General features: G+C 50.6%; 2 protein-coding genes across 10 annotated transcripts in view; one reads left to right on the top strand and one right to left on the bottom strand.

Moving 5' to 3' along the window:
- Positions 1-9,826, bottom strand: part of SNAP47 (synaptosome associated protein 47) — a 78,562-nt gene extending 68,736 nt beyond the window's left edge. For 7 of the 8 annotated variants that reach the window (XR_014015807.1, XR_014015808.1, XR_014015809.1 and 4 more), the window contains exon 1: positions 9,598-9,826. Coding sequence is in view for 4 of the 8 variants with exons in the window: in XM_081233692.1 (XP_081089818.1) it covers positions 9,598-9,756 (159 nt within the window). In the remaining 4 variants the exon portion in view is untranslated. Of the gene's footprint in view, positions 1-6,725; positions 6,846-9,597 lie in introns of all 8 variants that reach the window. The other variant, XM_081233694.1, reaches the window with a different exon arrangement.
- A 152-nt stretch (positions 9,827-9,978) lies between these two features.
- JMJD4 (jumonji domain containing 4) lies at positions 9,979-15,324 on the top strand. 2 transcript variants are annotated; one of them, XM_081233698.1, is made up of 6 exons: positions 9,979-10,489; positions 10,746-10,911; positions 12,984-13,109; positions 13,502-13,733; positions 14,314-14,460; positions 14,908-15,324. In XM_081233698.1, the coding sequence occupies exons 1-6, from the start codon at positions 10,225-10,227 to the stop codon at positions 15,208-15,210; spliced, it is 1,239 nt and encodes a 412-aa protein (XP_081089824.1). In that variant the 5' UTR covers positions 9,979-10,224; the 3' UTR covers positions 15,211-15,324. The 2 variants fall into 2 exon arrangements, with proteins under 2 accessions (XP_081089824.1, XP_081089823.1); XM_081233697.1 differs by having other exon boundaries at positions 9,980-10,489; positions 13,466-13,733.
- The last annotated feature ends 94 nt before the right edge of the window (positions 15,325-15,418 follow it).

Genomic DNA, 15,418 nt, shown 5'->3' on the forward strand with positions numbered 1-15,418 from the left:
GAGAGTGTGAAGTCCTAACCACTGGACTGCCAGGGAATTCCCTATCGATGCATTTTAAAAAGTCATGAATGACAGATTTGAAACAACCCTTGTAGAACACTTAGTCCAACCTTCTCATTGTACAGATGAAGAATATAAGGCCAAGAAAAGATGAGGACTTTGTACAAGGTCAAACCACAAGTTCATGATATTAACATGGCTAGAACCAGGCAGGGTAATGCCTAGTCCAATGTTCTTCCAATTAGAGGTCCACCTGTAATATGGCATTTCTTCTTTCCTTTCTCCTCCTTCTTTCCTTTCTTTCCTTCCTTCCTTCCCTCCTTCCTCAAATCCTCGTTCTCTCTTGCATGCACGCACGCGTGCGCGCGCACACACACACACACACACACACGAGTTTAACTATGACATGATTTCACTTATAAAAATAGGAGAAGACATAATATTATCTCTAAAAATATTGAAACGTGTGGACTTTCACAGAATGGGTACAGGGATTCTCTGCATTTGGTTAACAAGTTTTAAGCCCCCACCATGCCATGCTGGGCTGCAAGTACAAAAGAAACAACAATGACATAGTCCTTGGCTCATGGAGCTTAGAGTCCACTGGAATTCTATAAACTTCCTCATTGAGTTATATTCTAAAGACTCAGACTCTTCAGTGTAATTACTGTACTAGACGCCACATCAAGCACCACAAGCCTGAAGAGCAAAAAAAAAAAAAGGCAGTACCTGCACCTGAAGAACCTGAATTGAATTGAGATTCCTAATTATGAAGAAACAAAGTGATTTGAGATTAGGCAATGTATCATCAAATATGAAATATGTTAATGCAAACAAAACCCCAAAGCTCATAGGGTTGTAGGCGTGATAAGGAATGTAAGGAAGTCTTAAGTGGACTATAGTGGCAGTCTAATTGGTCTCCTGCCTTTGGTACTCCAAAATACCACCACCACCCCCCCACTGCCACTGCAATCTTCTTTCCAGAGTAAGAGAGGCCCCATCCAGCCCTCGGCCTCTCCCACCCTCTCTCTCCCTTGTGAGGCTGTATGGAACTTATGCACACTTACTATACCTGTTAAATGGTAGGATGACCACTTGTTATTTGACTGCAAGCTCTCAAAGGGCAATGACTATTTTATTCATAATCCTAACTCAGGAAACACTCTGTGACTGAATGAATAGAACAGACACTCGTGGTTTATGGTATCTGCCCAGCTGTGACCCTCAGCATAGCTGAGGTCAGTGCTCAGGCTGGTCTCATCCTACTGCTTAATTACATACTGCACATACAAGGTATGGACATTATGGAGGCAATTCTTCATGGTGCTTCTCCACATTTTATGTCAAAAACTGACATAACATTTTATGTACCAAAAACTGTCCCAGACTATCTTCCTTGTAACTGTGGACAGTGTCTCCCTCCTGGTTGAAAGAAGACCCGTTTCCTGACCAGGATAATAGGTCAGTGTCCCCTTGGAGGCAAATGTTGGGCAGATTTGCTAGCAATCCCCTCATAAGCTGTGACACAAACCCATGGTATATGCAGCATCCACCTGTGCCCTCAGAAGGTAGGGGGCAAGGGGAACAGATGCACATGTGAATCCTGCTATGCCATGCACAACGGGCCCTTTCTCTCTGACAGAGGGCCTCCTCTCTTCTGCCACACCTACAAAACTATGACAGGCTCACTCTTCAACCCGCAATAAAGTCTCAGACCCTTCACAATCCCCAACAGTGATGTGCAACACAGAGATCATTCTACTTTGCGTGGTTCTTCATATGAGAACCTCTATTAAGCTAAAGATTTAGGAAGCGGACTCTACAAATCGACTCTATCAATTCATAACACCCTAGGATGTTTCTATTTGACTTATGGGAATGAAAACTTTCCCCAAACTTTAATTCATTTTAAACAGGAGGCAGAACGGTGGTTATGACTGGGGAGAAAGGAGGCCTTGACTCTGTGGTGCTGGTTATGTTCTACTTCTTGCCCTGGGTGTATTAATTTTCTGATAATTCAAGATTTGTGCATTTTCTGTCATGATCTGTTCACTTTTCTTCATTAATACTTCAATTAAGGATTTACTACATATTTAGTAATAATATAAAATTTTATTAAAAATTAATAATAAATGTACATATGAAAGATATACCAAAACTAAATTTCAGCTGGGCATTACACTTGCAAAAACATCTGAAATCACTGCCTCAGGTAGCAGCACAGCTGGAAGACTACAGCACAAACCTTTCATACGGACACTGGCAGGTATTCCCACTCATCTGTGTGGGACCCCTGGCTACTCAGCCCCACTGCCTCCACTTCCTGATCTGTCAGTGGGATAATAATTGTACCTATCCCACACTGCAGCTGTAAGGCTTAACTGAACTGATAACGTGAAAGGTGCTTAGAAGAGTACTTGGCACCCAATATATGCTACAGGTGTTATTACAATCATTGTGAATACTACGAATATTTACAGAACTAACTCAGCTCATCTATTAGGCATGTGAAGAGTCTACTCTTGACTCCACTTCTTTAACGACTGCTAAAACATCACCATACCCAGAATCTGTCATTTGGTCTCATTAGTTTTCACCACCTGATCGGAGTTGGCTATAGACAGCACCTGGTCACAAAAACAAACATGACAGTGAAAAAGAGGAGAAAAAAAGAAGGAAGAATGTGCCTAGTGTACACAAAATTGAAGTGCCAAACAACTTGATTCCATTATAAGAGAAATAAATTTAACTCCTATGTTAATCAGATTGAAGTACTTCCCAAGTACGCTCTAGAACTTCTCTTAATCACAGTAGCAAGGGCTGACCCAAACTTCCCAGATATGCATATGTGCCAATCAAGCCCTGTTACTCAGTACTACAAATCAGTCCAGTTTACCAGCTCTGCTAATTACTAATACCTAAAATTAGGACAAACCTAAAAGAAAGCTGCCATATTAAGCATGAGAATTTTGTCATCACAACAAAATGATGTCAGCGCTGGAGGGACCACAGAGATCATCTCCAACTCACTTCATTCAACAAACGAATGAGCACAACTCTATCATGGCAGAAGCTCTAAAAGTCCACTGATAGCTTGGCTAATACTCTTTCAGGAGTATTAGCATCTTCAAGTGTTTTCTCTGAGTGTCAATTCTGAAAAAGTAATAGCCTTAGGACCTACATATTTAAGGAGATACAATACAGTGCAGGGACCAGAGGGTACAGGGATAAGGAGATAGAACATATACAGTTAAAGATAAGCAACAATTAGACTGCAGATACTTGCACTGAACTGCAAAAACAGTAAGTGGTAAAGAACATTCTAGAAGAGACTACTGCAGATTAAGACTATAAGGAAGGCAAGCCTCCTACTTGAAGAATGTAGCAGGGCTGGAGCAGGAAGAAGCAGAGACTTTCCACTCTCAGGTCTGGTGCCACCTTCTTGTGCGTCAGTAGGAATGACCATTCTGAGTCACAGAGGAGCCTGAGGCTTATGGGGTCAGAAACTTCCCCAAGGAGACACAAACCCAAGAATCCATCTTCTTAGGCAACATGATGATGAATGCCAGACCAAGGGGAATCTCAACACTACAAACAAACAATCTCAGACTCCCAACTCAGCAGGGCTCTGTGAAGGATCCAGGAAACCCGTGCTCTTATGTCGCTGGAAAGCTAACGAAGATCTCAGGTGTTGAAAACTGACCTCCTGTACAGAAGACTGGTGTCGTCTTCTTTAGGGGCTTTCCCTGTGAGCTCCCTGCACGCAGTGGGATTGTGTGGAAGCTCCCTGCGCGGGGCAGAGCAGCTGGGAGGGTGCCTTTCCTCTGTAACAACGGTTCACTCTGGACAAAAGGAACTGTAAGGCCCAAGTGCCTTCATCAGACCTTTCTCCCTAGTAAGAAGGACACTCACCTGACCACCCTGAAACAGACATAAAACAGACTACAGAGTGTCGCTGGACTAGGGCTTCTCACAGGACAGGGAAGCAAGGATGTGTAGGCCTTCAGCTTTTATGACTGACACACCTGCAGTCCCCCACGAGCTGTGAGGTCCCCGGCGAGCCACGTGCACAACCTGCTAGCGCCGTCCTGCCGTGAGGCCACTCAGCAGTTACTCAGGTGTGAATCACAGGAAAGTGTTTACTCTCAGCATTAGGGACTACGAACCCCGTCAACCATGGTTTTCAGTGTTTCCACGTCCAAGACAAATGTCAGAGGCAACGTACCTCTGGCCTCAGTCACTGCAGTGTGCTCACAGCTCGGGTCAGCCCCTGAAACCAGCTAGACTCTGGTCCTCCTGGCTGAAAAGAGCCTCCTGCCGCTTGGCCACCCCCTGTCTGCCATAAACCACCCCCAAGAGAGTTAAGGAGGGGCCATATCTTGTTTACCGCTATTCCCCATACTTTGAGACCTTGATTTAGCATGAAAATTGAAGTTATATTAACAACTGCCTGACCCGAGCTGTCATTCCTCAATGTGTACTCTGAGAGGTATTCCTTGAGCACTGAGTGAGATTATGCACAAATTCCCCAAAGAATTACTGAGTCTGGCATTACAGCATCCAAGGAACCCTGCTATAGTTCCAACTCCAGCTCTGAGACAAACTTTATGACTGTGGAAAAGCTATTTCATCTTCTGGGCCTCTGTTTAACCATGAAAATAACTAAAAGACCCAAGGACAATATCAGCTCTGAATTATTCTAAAATTCAAAAAGAGAGAAAAGTTAGAGGAAACAAAAATTAAGAACGAAAACACTTCTCATGATTGTACTAATACAAGAAATATGAGAAAAGTACTCAGGTTTGACAAATACCAAGGAAAAAGCAAAAGGAAAAACCTGTGGCCACAATTTTTCCTACCACGGATTTCCATGGCAGCTTTCCCAACAGACCAAAATAAATGAGGATTAAGTGGAAGGGCCAAAGTGAGAACAACATTCCCGTGTGCATTAGAATGACCCCACCCACACCCTCCCTCTCCCTCAGCTGAGGACTCTGATACCACATCTGTCCCTGGGTGTTTTGCCTTTCCTCTGGTCTCCGTGCGCAGTTTGTGGGAAGCAGTGTCCCCACTCCTTCCCTCAAAGACCAGATTCTAGTCTGGTCTCCATCCCTTCGACACTAGGAAAGGGCATGCTTTTTTTTCCTAAGGGCCAGGTAGTAAGTATTTTAGGCTTTGTGAGCACATGGTCTCCCTTAAACTATTCTGCCACTGTAGAGTAGAAGCAGCCAGTGACAATACAGAAACAAAGGGGTGTGGCCGTTCCAATAAAACTTCACTTATAAAACAGGTGGCAGCCAGACTTGGCCCATGGGCCATAGTTTACCAACCCGTCCTAGATCATCTCATCAGTTTACACTCACGCTCTAAGACCATCTTAAAACAGACGCCCTCCCCACATCCCCGCAGTCTTCTCCGCTTACTGCTCCTCCAAGAGACTCCAAATGCTTCCCTGTGCTTGCTCCCCAGCCACCAGCCAGGAATCTCCCCCTCCAGACAGGCTCCTGTCCCCGCCACTCACTGACACTTCTCTGTCCAGGTCTCCAGGTGGCCAAATGCAAAGCCCACATCTGTTCTAACCTCTGTCCAACACACCTGCCCATCTCCTGAGACACATTACATCTTGGTTTCCTGGATACCATGCTCCCCTGGTCTCCCACCCCCTGGGGCCCGTCTTCAGTCTCCTCTGCTGATTCTTCCTCTTCCACCTGACCGCTAAATGCTGGAATGACCCTGCCACAACCTTGGTCCGCTTAATCAATACTCTCTAAGTGAGTCAACACAGTTTCACGGCATTAAATATCACCTTCCAGCTGTTGCCTGGCCTGCCAACCTTTCCTCTCCAGCCCAGACTCTCTGCGACTTGAGTGCTGCCTGGGCATCTCCACCTGACCATCTAGCAGGCATCTGCAATTGAGCAAGCCCCTCCATCTGCTCCTGCATTTCAGTGAAGGCACTGCCAGGTGAGTTCTCCTGGATCCCCTCTTCCTCATCCCTCTCAATCTGTCAGCAAGTTTTGGCAGTTGTATCTCACATCTGCCGTCTGCACCGCCCCCCATCCCCCCAGCCACACGACTATGCAACACTGTCATTACTCTCCTGGACAACTTCCCACCTGACCTCCTTGTTTCACTTTGCCCCCGACTACCCGTTCTCTAGCCAGCAGCCAATGTGACAGTCATAAAACAAAATTAGAAAATATCATTCTTCTGCTGAAATCCTTCCCCATGTACCTCGAGTAAAGTCCAAAGTCGCCACCCAGGTCATGTAGGCTTTACTACCTAACTACAGCCTCACCGCCCAGCCCATACCCTCTCCCTGCACTGCTCTGTTCCTGTCTCAGGCTCCCCACCTGCTGCTCCTGGGACTCCGAACGGCCAACTCCGCCTCACTCTCCAGGTCTCTGTCCAGTGGCATCCTTGCCCCTTCACCAACCACAGCACTCACCAACCACAGCACTCACCATAATTCCAAAAAGCCTCTGAATGTGCTTACATGTTGACCAACTCAGTCAAAACAATGGAGAAGGCAAACGTTACAAGGAGGGTGCCTTGTGCACAATGCTGGTGCATCACAGGAACCCACTAAATATGTGTTGAGTGAACCGCAAATCACATGATGTGAAATCATTAGCTGTGTCCACTGTGGACAGTTTTCTTCCCTCTATCTGCTGAACTAGGTTTTCACTCTATGCTAAGTTCACGGAGTTCTTATTTGGTCCTCACCTGCTGTAAACTGGAACCCACATCTTCCAGTGAAAACACAACATGCCTGCTGAATTATGGAGAAGAGGTCATGGCAAGGTACCTCAAGAGTCTTTGAGACTAATCCACACAGTGATGCTCCTGGGGAAGAAATGAATGGTCACAGGGACTGAACTTATTAACACACTGCAATTAGTATAATGGATCTCTTTTAGCACTTCCATCAGAACTGTGTCCTGGAGTAGACTCAGTATCAAGTAAACATCCTATTTTTAGTTAATTTCCAAAGTAACAGACCAAGCAACATTTTATACACCTTCCAATAACTCCTGACCACAAGAAGGCTTAGAGTCAGAACACTGGGAGCAGTGTCTCCAGGCACCGGTGGCCAGTCTTTTCCATTACCTTCACCTCCTGCTCCTCAGAGGCTCCCACTTTCAACCGGGGAGGTTTGGGGGTGTTTGTTTAATTGCAGTAACATAGCCTATTCACATGGTACGTGCTATCTTTCTAACCTCTCAGAGCAGACAACTAGGATTTTATGTTATTCCCACTGCATCTCCTACAAAATGCTAACTTTTAAACTCCACTCCTGCCATTTTTCTTTCTGGCCCTCTGTGGGGTGTGTCACTGAGATGTGACAAGGCTTAGAGCAGTACCCTGCTCCCAGATTCTGAGTCAGGTCTGGGTGGGGCCCAAGAATGTGCATTTCCCACCAGTTCCCAAGTGATGCCAGGGCTGCTGTCTAGTGGCCTTGGAGGGACACAGACCTGTGTTCCAGTCCCCTGTTCTCACTAGTTATGTCAGGGCCTCATGCGTACAGTTGTGATAATACTGTCAACACCAGCGAGCCATCATGTGAACTAGGGGAAATACAGGACAAAATGCCTGGCCCAGGGCAAATGCTCAAGAAAGGAGACCTTCTCTCCTACCCTGAGTTACTGGTTCAGTTGCCCCAACAATCCTGGGGAGCATGTGGACCTGCTGGCCTAAAGCGTCCCCTTTCTTATGAAACTTAGTCTCAACCACAGAGCTTCAGAAGCTGGAATCCTGGGATTCTTCCCAGGCAATGTCTATCTGAACTTCATATTTCCCCTGTGAGGCAAACTTTGAGCCATATTTCCCAGTTCTTTAGACAATTATGAACATTCTGCTTCCCACACTTTTTCTATTTGCCTTCCATGATCTGCACTCACCACAACTAAAACCAAATAATTAAGGAACATCTGGTCAATATGTGGCAAGAAATTGACATCTGTTAATCTTTTTTAAAAAGTTAAAAGCAGCAAAAGCTTACATATATAAACTTACATACATATAAAATAGAAAGAGAGACTGTGTTTGTGTGTATGCGTGTGTGTGTGTACAGGGAGGGATAAAGAGAAAAAAAATGAATGAATGAGTGCATGCCTGGAAGGATAACTCTATATCAAGAAACAAAAAAATGCTCAAGGGTGACTCTTTTTCTCCATTTTAACTTCCCAGTGCATTCTAACTTTCTGCCCAACACTGGCCCAATGAAGAATTCCACAGCTTGACCATATGAGGTACAATGAGACGGACTGGGAAGGGAGCACAGTGCACACAGAATCACACAACCCCTCACATTGCTCTGCTTGCAACGAACTCTCCACTCCAACATCTTGCCCATGTTCTCAGCTCCCACTTTAGACCCCTCCTATACCTGGACTTCAGACTCTCCCTAACTCACTTTCTTCCTAGTCCTCCCCATCTCTGCCTTTCCCCACTTCCCGTCCTCACTGTTCACCTTCTGCATAAGCTTCATACCCCTTGGAAAGAGTCCTCCCTCAAGCCCCGCTCCAAAGCTCAGAGCCCTCATATCCCCAGGATCTCACTTATGCCATCTATAAGGGTAAATAAACGAGATTACATCTTCACTGTTTAACAAAGGGTTAGAAGTTGCCCCTTCCCTGCCCTTTGAGTGTTTCCTTTCGTCAGGAATGAAACAAACTCAGTGTTCAGGTTTTACAGGGCACAGTCACCACCTGCTGACTCAGAGAAGTAAACATGGAGCTCCAGAACTGAGGCAGGAGTCTCTCATCAGCTGCAGACTACACAGGTGCATCTATTTTTCCCTCAAGGAGATGAGAGAGGTCTTAACAGTTCATTCTTCTACTTCCTTGTGTGTAAAATGTGTGACGTTCTGCCCAGCTCTGTACTCTCTTGAAGATGCCTTACATGCATGTAATCTGCTCATACAGTAATGAAACTGTTTTCTTCCTTTCCATATTGATGTGGGTAGGAAGGACATCTATTTCTCCAACATGCTGAGACCCTGACGTGTCACCCCCACCCAAGTTCCTCTTTGATGTCCCCCATTTCAGGTCTGCTGGTGTGCACAGCCTCATATCCCCACACTTGATCCCCCCACACCTTCACTTCAGACCCACCCTATTCCCCCAGCATCCCCTCCAGGTCCCCACCATCGCTCTCGACCCCCAGCATGCCTCCAGGTCCCCACCATGCCCTTCAGGTCCCACCATCCTCTCCTAGTCCACAGCATTTCCTCCGGGTCCCCAGCATCGCCCTAGGCCCTCAGCACCTCCCTAGTCTCCGAGCGTCCCCACCAGGTCCCACCATCACAGGCAAGTTAGAGCATTCCTTCCAAGTCCTCATCATCCCCCTAGGCCTCCACCATCGCCCTAGTCCCCCAGCATCCCCTCCAGGTACCCAGCATCCCCTTAGACACCCAGCAACCCTCAAGACCCCACCTTTGGCCCTTGTGCCTCTCTGTTAGCCCAGCCCACATCCCACCACCTTCCGTAGTCCTTGGAGCATTGGAAAGAGGAGGAGTCCTCACTTCGGCGGTAGCGTTAGGAGGGACCCTGACGGAAGAGCACAGGCCCAGCTGCAGACTGGAGACACGCCTTACCTGAGTCGCGGGGGAGGCGCGAAGCCGACAAGACCCGAGGCCGACACCGTTCAACAATCTCTGAAGCCGCGGGGGGCGGGGGACCGGGAGCTGGGAGGACTGTGCCGTGGGCCGTTCCTGTGCCTGCGCCGGGTGAGGGCCGTAGCGGGCAGCGAGCATGCGCCCAAGAACTGGCTCACCGTGTTTCAGGCTCGGGCAGGAACTTAGACCGCGGGCTCTAGGTTCCGCTCGAGTGCTCCGGGGCGACCGCGGCTATGAGTGTCTGTCTGTCTGTACCTCGCCGGTTTCGCTCTGGCCGGCGCGGGGCTGTGAGCCGCGGGTGCTCAGAGCGTGTACTCCGGAAGTAGGTTTAGCAAATACTTCCTTTTTCACCTCCCTGTTTAAAGAGCAGAGAAGTGGGAATCCGGAAGCCGGATTCTGGGCCTCCAGGAGCATTCCGTCCCCAGCAGCCCCTCCGACTCCGCGCAGCCTCTGTGACCGCCCCGCAGCCCTCCTTGTGCCCGGCAGCTCCTCCGACCCACACCCCCCCCCCCGAGCCCCGCCCTGTTCCCGGCAACCCTCCAGATTCCCCCGGCAGACTCCCACCCCACGCATCCCGCACGCCAGGGACGCCGAACCTGGCCCGGGATGGACAGGGAGGCGCGCGTGTTCGCCGAGAGCCACTTCCGAGGCCTCGAGGGGTGTCTCCCCCGCAGGGTCTGCCCGAAACTGGACCGCGTGGACTTCATCGAGAAGCCGGACTCCTTTTCCTACGCCGACTTCTTCAAGGGTTACCTGCTCCCTAACTTACCCTGTGTTTTCTCCAGCGCCTTCACCGAGGGCTGGGGCAGCAGGAGGCTCTGGGTGACACCCAGCGGAAAGCCCAACTTCGATTATCTGCTTCAGAACTATGGTAAGGACAGCGCGAGTGCCCCGGGCAAGAACAGCATGGAGTGCAAACACAGGACTAGACTCTTAGGTCGGACTGTGAGGGAGGGCGCAAGTGAGGACAGCCACAGAGGGCTTGAGGGAGGCAAGGCATGAGTCACTCCCCAGAAGAATTCACCTGGAGACGGTGTAGCAATGAGTTGGAGGGCGGACAGGGTCAGGGAGGACTGACAGGCTGGAGGACTCTCAGAAAAGTCTTGTCCCTGACCCTTTCCTTTCAGGAGACGTGGTTGTACCTGTTGCAAATTGTGGGGTCCGGGAATACAACTCCAACCCCAAAGAACACATGCCCCTCAGAGACTACATCAGCTACTGGAAAGAGTATATTCAGGGAAACTACTCCTCTTCACGGGGCTGTCTCTATCTCAAAGACTGGCATCTGTGCAGGTAAAGGAGCCTGGAGCACTGGCCACAGCACTGCTTTTCAGTTCTGAGTGAGCCCTGGCTGCACACGGAGGAACTCATCTTTTCCCCAGTTCGGAATTTAACCCGCTTTCCTCGGCCTGGTGGGAAGTGTCATTCTCTCCAATCATGGCCATCTCACCATGCCTGCACAGGCTTGGTTGCTATGAGGAATGTGGGCCTGGCAGAGGCACAGATGGGCTATGGTCACCCACCTCATCTTTGTCACATTTGCCGAGAACCATGCTTGTCAGCTTCACCTCCATCTAACTGGCAGCATCCAGCCTTTGCCTGTCCTCTCAGATGCCCCTGGGGCCAGCCTCCCCTGTCCAGACCTACTTCTCCAAGTCAGGCCTGCTATCATCCACCTTGGCTGTTGCCAGTCTCCAGACTAGCTGCCCCGCCTCAAGTCCTGCACCCCACTGCTAAAGTCCAAGTGAGCTTTCCAGCAGGACTGTGCCCCACCCATTTAAAATCTCCATCACTAACAAGCAATGCCAACTCTTTAATAAGGCCTTCCGAGATCTGTTGCCACTCACCACATGCTTCTTCCACCTGGGGAGCTCAAAGGATGTGCTCTGAGAAACGCCTAGCTCTTGTGGGCAGCCCCACCCCTTCTGCTGGCCTTCCCACTCTCTGAGGTGGTCCTCAGGTTTTGTAGCCCTGCCAGGGGTGTGCTTTTCACAAGCAGAGAGGAGGTCCTAGTCAGACCCCCGCCATCTAGCACAGGGCCCTGGCACAGATCAGGTGCTCATTTAATGAATGAGTGAACAGTGGAATTCTTGTTTTGCTGATGCAGGAACTAAAACGCAAAAAAAAAAAAAAAAAAAATTCAGGCCCTTGTGATTCCCAAGAGCAATCCAAGAGTACATGAAGGGCACCAGCATCCTGCTCAAAGTTTGCCCTTGGTACTGTCTGCCATACAGCTTCTTACTTGTCAGAGAGACCTGACCCGGCAGACAGTCATTAAGATGCAACCAGACTCTGGTCCTAGACTTCATGGACTCATATTCCAACAGCACAGATGGACTCATAGATTCAGACACTCGTGCACTGTGAATTTGTGCTTCAGATAAGCAACGAGTAGTTTCTTGGGTATAAGTATGTCCCAGGTATTACAAGGGGCATACTTATCCTAGAAACTTGTTCACTGTTTATTTGAAATTCAGTCTTGAGGAAGTGTCTTGTGTTTTCCTTGGCAACCCCAAAATAAAAAGAACAAAGGAAGGCCTGGATCAGGCGTGCAGGGGTAGCCACAGGGGAGGTGATATCTGAGCAGGGTTTTGAACGATAAGCAGGAGTCTGTCACTGTACAAAGGCATGGCAGCGGAGGGACCTGCATGGTGTTTTGGGGAACTACTGGTGGTTTGGTACTACTAAGGCTCTCCCCTGTCATGGCCTCTGACCAAGAGTGTTGTGCGACCATGTTGTTGGTAGAACTGCACTCTCCCTTGGGCTGGTTTGGAATGCTCCTCTGTTTGGGAGCCCATTGGTTGGGGTTGTGGGGATGGATCCAGGGGAGTGAGGGGTTGAAAAGGACCTCCGTGTACCTGGGCTATCCTCATGCCTGGGCTTGTGGCTTTGAATCTGCTCAGCAGAATCAAGGTCACTGGTGTGGTTAAAAAAGTGGAGGAGGCCCCTAAATTCGGGAAACCAGCACGATGCAGATGATGCATTTAAACCCCAGCTCAGCCAGAAGCTGAAATCCTGGAATGGGTGTGGGAGCGGCCAGGAACATCTAGGTCTCACTGCCTGTACAAGTTGTCTAGGCTGTGTCACAGCACCCCCAAAGCCATTTCATCTGCTTACAACTCTGGTTCAGTCGTTTGGGCAGGGATCAGCTAGGGCCACTTGGGGCTGTGGTCATCTGGCGGCTGGACTATGGCTGGGTGGTCTGAGGTGGCCCCACTTCTGGTGGTTGGTGCTGACTCCGGAAGGCAGGTCAGGGTCATTCACATAATTTCAAAGCTCTCATGATATTTCATGCACTCAGGACGTGGGTGCCAGGAGGTTGGCTTGTAGCCACTTCTGCTGTAGCGTCATGCCATTTTCTAAAGGGACTCCTCGGCGGAGGGCGTGTTCACCCTGCCCATATACTTCTCATCTGACTGGCTCAACGAGTACTGGGATGCCCTGGACGTGGATGACTACCGCTTCATCTACATGGGGCCCACCGGCACCTGGTAACCGCCTGTCTACTCCCACCCACCACCCTACACCCTGTCCCTGGTCACTCCTGAACCTTCATGCTGGTGTGTCACCTCTTGCCCAGAGCCTCTCAGAGATTCCTGTTAGCCAGGTAATGGAGTCGGCTGCCAGGTCTGTCATTTCTAAGCCCACTTACCTCTTTCTTCTGTGGAAAGAGCTCATGCACCTCCTGTGTGATGTTCTGGGGTGGGGGAGGTTTGGCCCTCCCACCTGGCTCACAGGCCAGGTGTGAGAGCTGGGGACCACTGAGGCCTCTGAGCCTGGCCAGTCTACTCAGAAGAAGCAAAGCCCACATCCAAGCCACACAGCACCAACAGAAGCTCTTGCACAGGTCGCCGTTCCATGCTGACATTTTCCGCTCCTTCAGCTGGTCTGTCAACATCTGCGGGAGGAAAAAGTGGTTCTTCTTCCCACCGGGGCAAGAAGAAGCCCTGCGGGATTGCCACGGTAGCCTGCCCTACGACGTGACCTCCCCCACACTCCTGGATAGCCGCCTACACCCCATGCAAGATCACTGTAGCCCACCACTGGAGGTCACACAGGAGGCAGGCGAGATGGTGTTTGTGCCCAGTGGGTGGCACCATCAAGTCCACAACCTGGTATGCTGGTCACTCCCTACCCCATGTGCTGTGGCCCAGATGGGTCAGGGAGACAGGCCACAGGGCTCCACTGAGCTCACTCTTACCCCCATTCACCTGTGCCCCTTGGCCTGCTCAGCAGCTCTTCTTGCCCTCAGCACCTTCCTAAATGCGTTCCTGCAGAGAGAGGGCCGAGCCCACCCGCCCTGATCCCATAGAGCGGGCAGGCTGTCCCTCTGGGAGAGCCTGGGTATGGGAGGGGGCAGGCCACGGGCAAGGCTGGTACTACATGTGGCTATGTTTGTTCCCTGCATGCAGCACTGCTGAGGGCCCCCAGCCTCTTTCCCTCCCTCCCATGTTGCTTCCCTGGGCAACAGGGGGCAAGGGGTCCACACACTGTGGTGTCGTCCCAGCCCTTACGGAGCCCCATTCTGGGCTAATTGTGGATTCAAGTCATCCCAGCTCCCTCTTCTCTGCTGGCTCCCATTGGGAGATGGAAGCAGCTCCTCCGAGCTGAGGAAGGCTGAGAGGACCTCAGGATGGGGAGGGGACGGTTCCCCCTGTGGGCTAACGGGGACAGCCTGTGCCCTACCCCTTCCAGGAGGACACCATCTCCATCAACCACAACTGGGTCAACGGCTGTAACCTGGCCAACATGTGGCATTTCCTGCAGCAAGAGCTCTGTGCCGTGCAGCAGGAGATCACTGAGTGGAGGGACAGCATGCCCGACTGGCACCACCACTGCCAGGTGGGACAACTGGTCTGAGCAGGAGGGGGGCACAGGATGAGGCTCACCAGGGCTATAGTGGGGGGATTGGTAGGGGGCTCACCTGGACCAGGACCACAGTCAAGGGCAAGAGGGTGCTCACCTGGCCCAGGGCATCAGTGGGGGAAGGGTATGGCAAAGCCCCAGGACAGCCTGCAGTCTTAAGGGAGGGGGTGGTCTCTAAGGTCAGATCTGTAGTTTTGGGGGCCTGGTGGCAACCAGGCCTACCTATGTGAGTGAGGGTTCTGGGGCTTCCAGGCTGCAGGACTCAGGCCCATTTGATCACTGGCTGGCCCCCAGGTGTCTCCACCCTCGAGGACTGGACTGTGTCTCAGGGCCCTTTGTAGCCTAGATTCGACGCAGGGTCAGCAGAACTTGCCGAGAGCTGTGAGTGAGCGGCAGCTCACTGGTTGTTCCTTTCTGGCCCAGGTCATCATGAAGTCCTGCTCCGGGATTAATTTCGAGGAATTTTATCACTTCCTCAAGGTCGTTGCTGAAAGGAGGCTTCTCCTCCTGGCGAAGGGGATGGGTCCTGGCAAGGTGGAGGGCGGCAAGGGCACCAGGCTGGACCCCCAGCAGGCTGCTTTTGACATTGGCCGCATAGCTGAGGTGCTGGAGTCCGTGGTGGCCCACCCTGACTTCCAGAGAGTGGACACCAGTGCATTCTCACCACGGCCAGAGGAACTCCTACAGCAGCTGGAGGAGGCTGTGGCCGCCACCACATCGCTTTAGTGCATGCTGCAGGGATCGGGTGCAGCATATCCTTGGGGGACCCTGGAGGCACCAGTGTGGAAGGCAGTCACCCTGTGCGAGGGTCCCTTCTGGAAATAAAGCTCTGTCCTCCTTTGTGGCCTGGGATGTGTCACCTCCCTGTTGAACCGTCACCTCGGCGTCCCAGGCACAATTCCTGCTCTTCGGGGTCTGACATGTCCTGGCTGTC

The sequence above is a fragment of the Mesoplodon bidens genome, assembly GCF_964165515.1.
Source record: "Mesoplodon bidens genome assembly, chromosome: 4".
Taxonomy (NCBI): Eukaryota; Metazoa; Chordata; class Mammalia; order Artiodactyla; family Ziphiidae; genus Mesoplodon; species Mesoplodon bidens.

What these genes read in the sequence shown, in the direction of transcription:
- JMJD4 (XM_081233697.1), top strand. Translation starts at nt 10,225, where the DNA reads ATGGACAGGGAGGCGCGCGTGTTCGCCGAGAGCCACTTCCGAGGCCTC. An exon ending in TTATCTGCTTCAGAACTATG is followed by an intron (nt 10,490 to 10,745) that starts GTAAGGACAGCG and finishes CTTTCCTTTCAG; the next exon opens with GAGACGTGGTTGTACCTGTT. An exon ending in ATGGGGCCCACCGGCACCTG is followed by an intron (nt 13,110 to 13,465) that starts GTAACCGCCTGT and finishes GCTCTTGCACAG; the next exon opens with GTCGCCGTTCCATGCTGACA.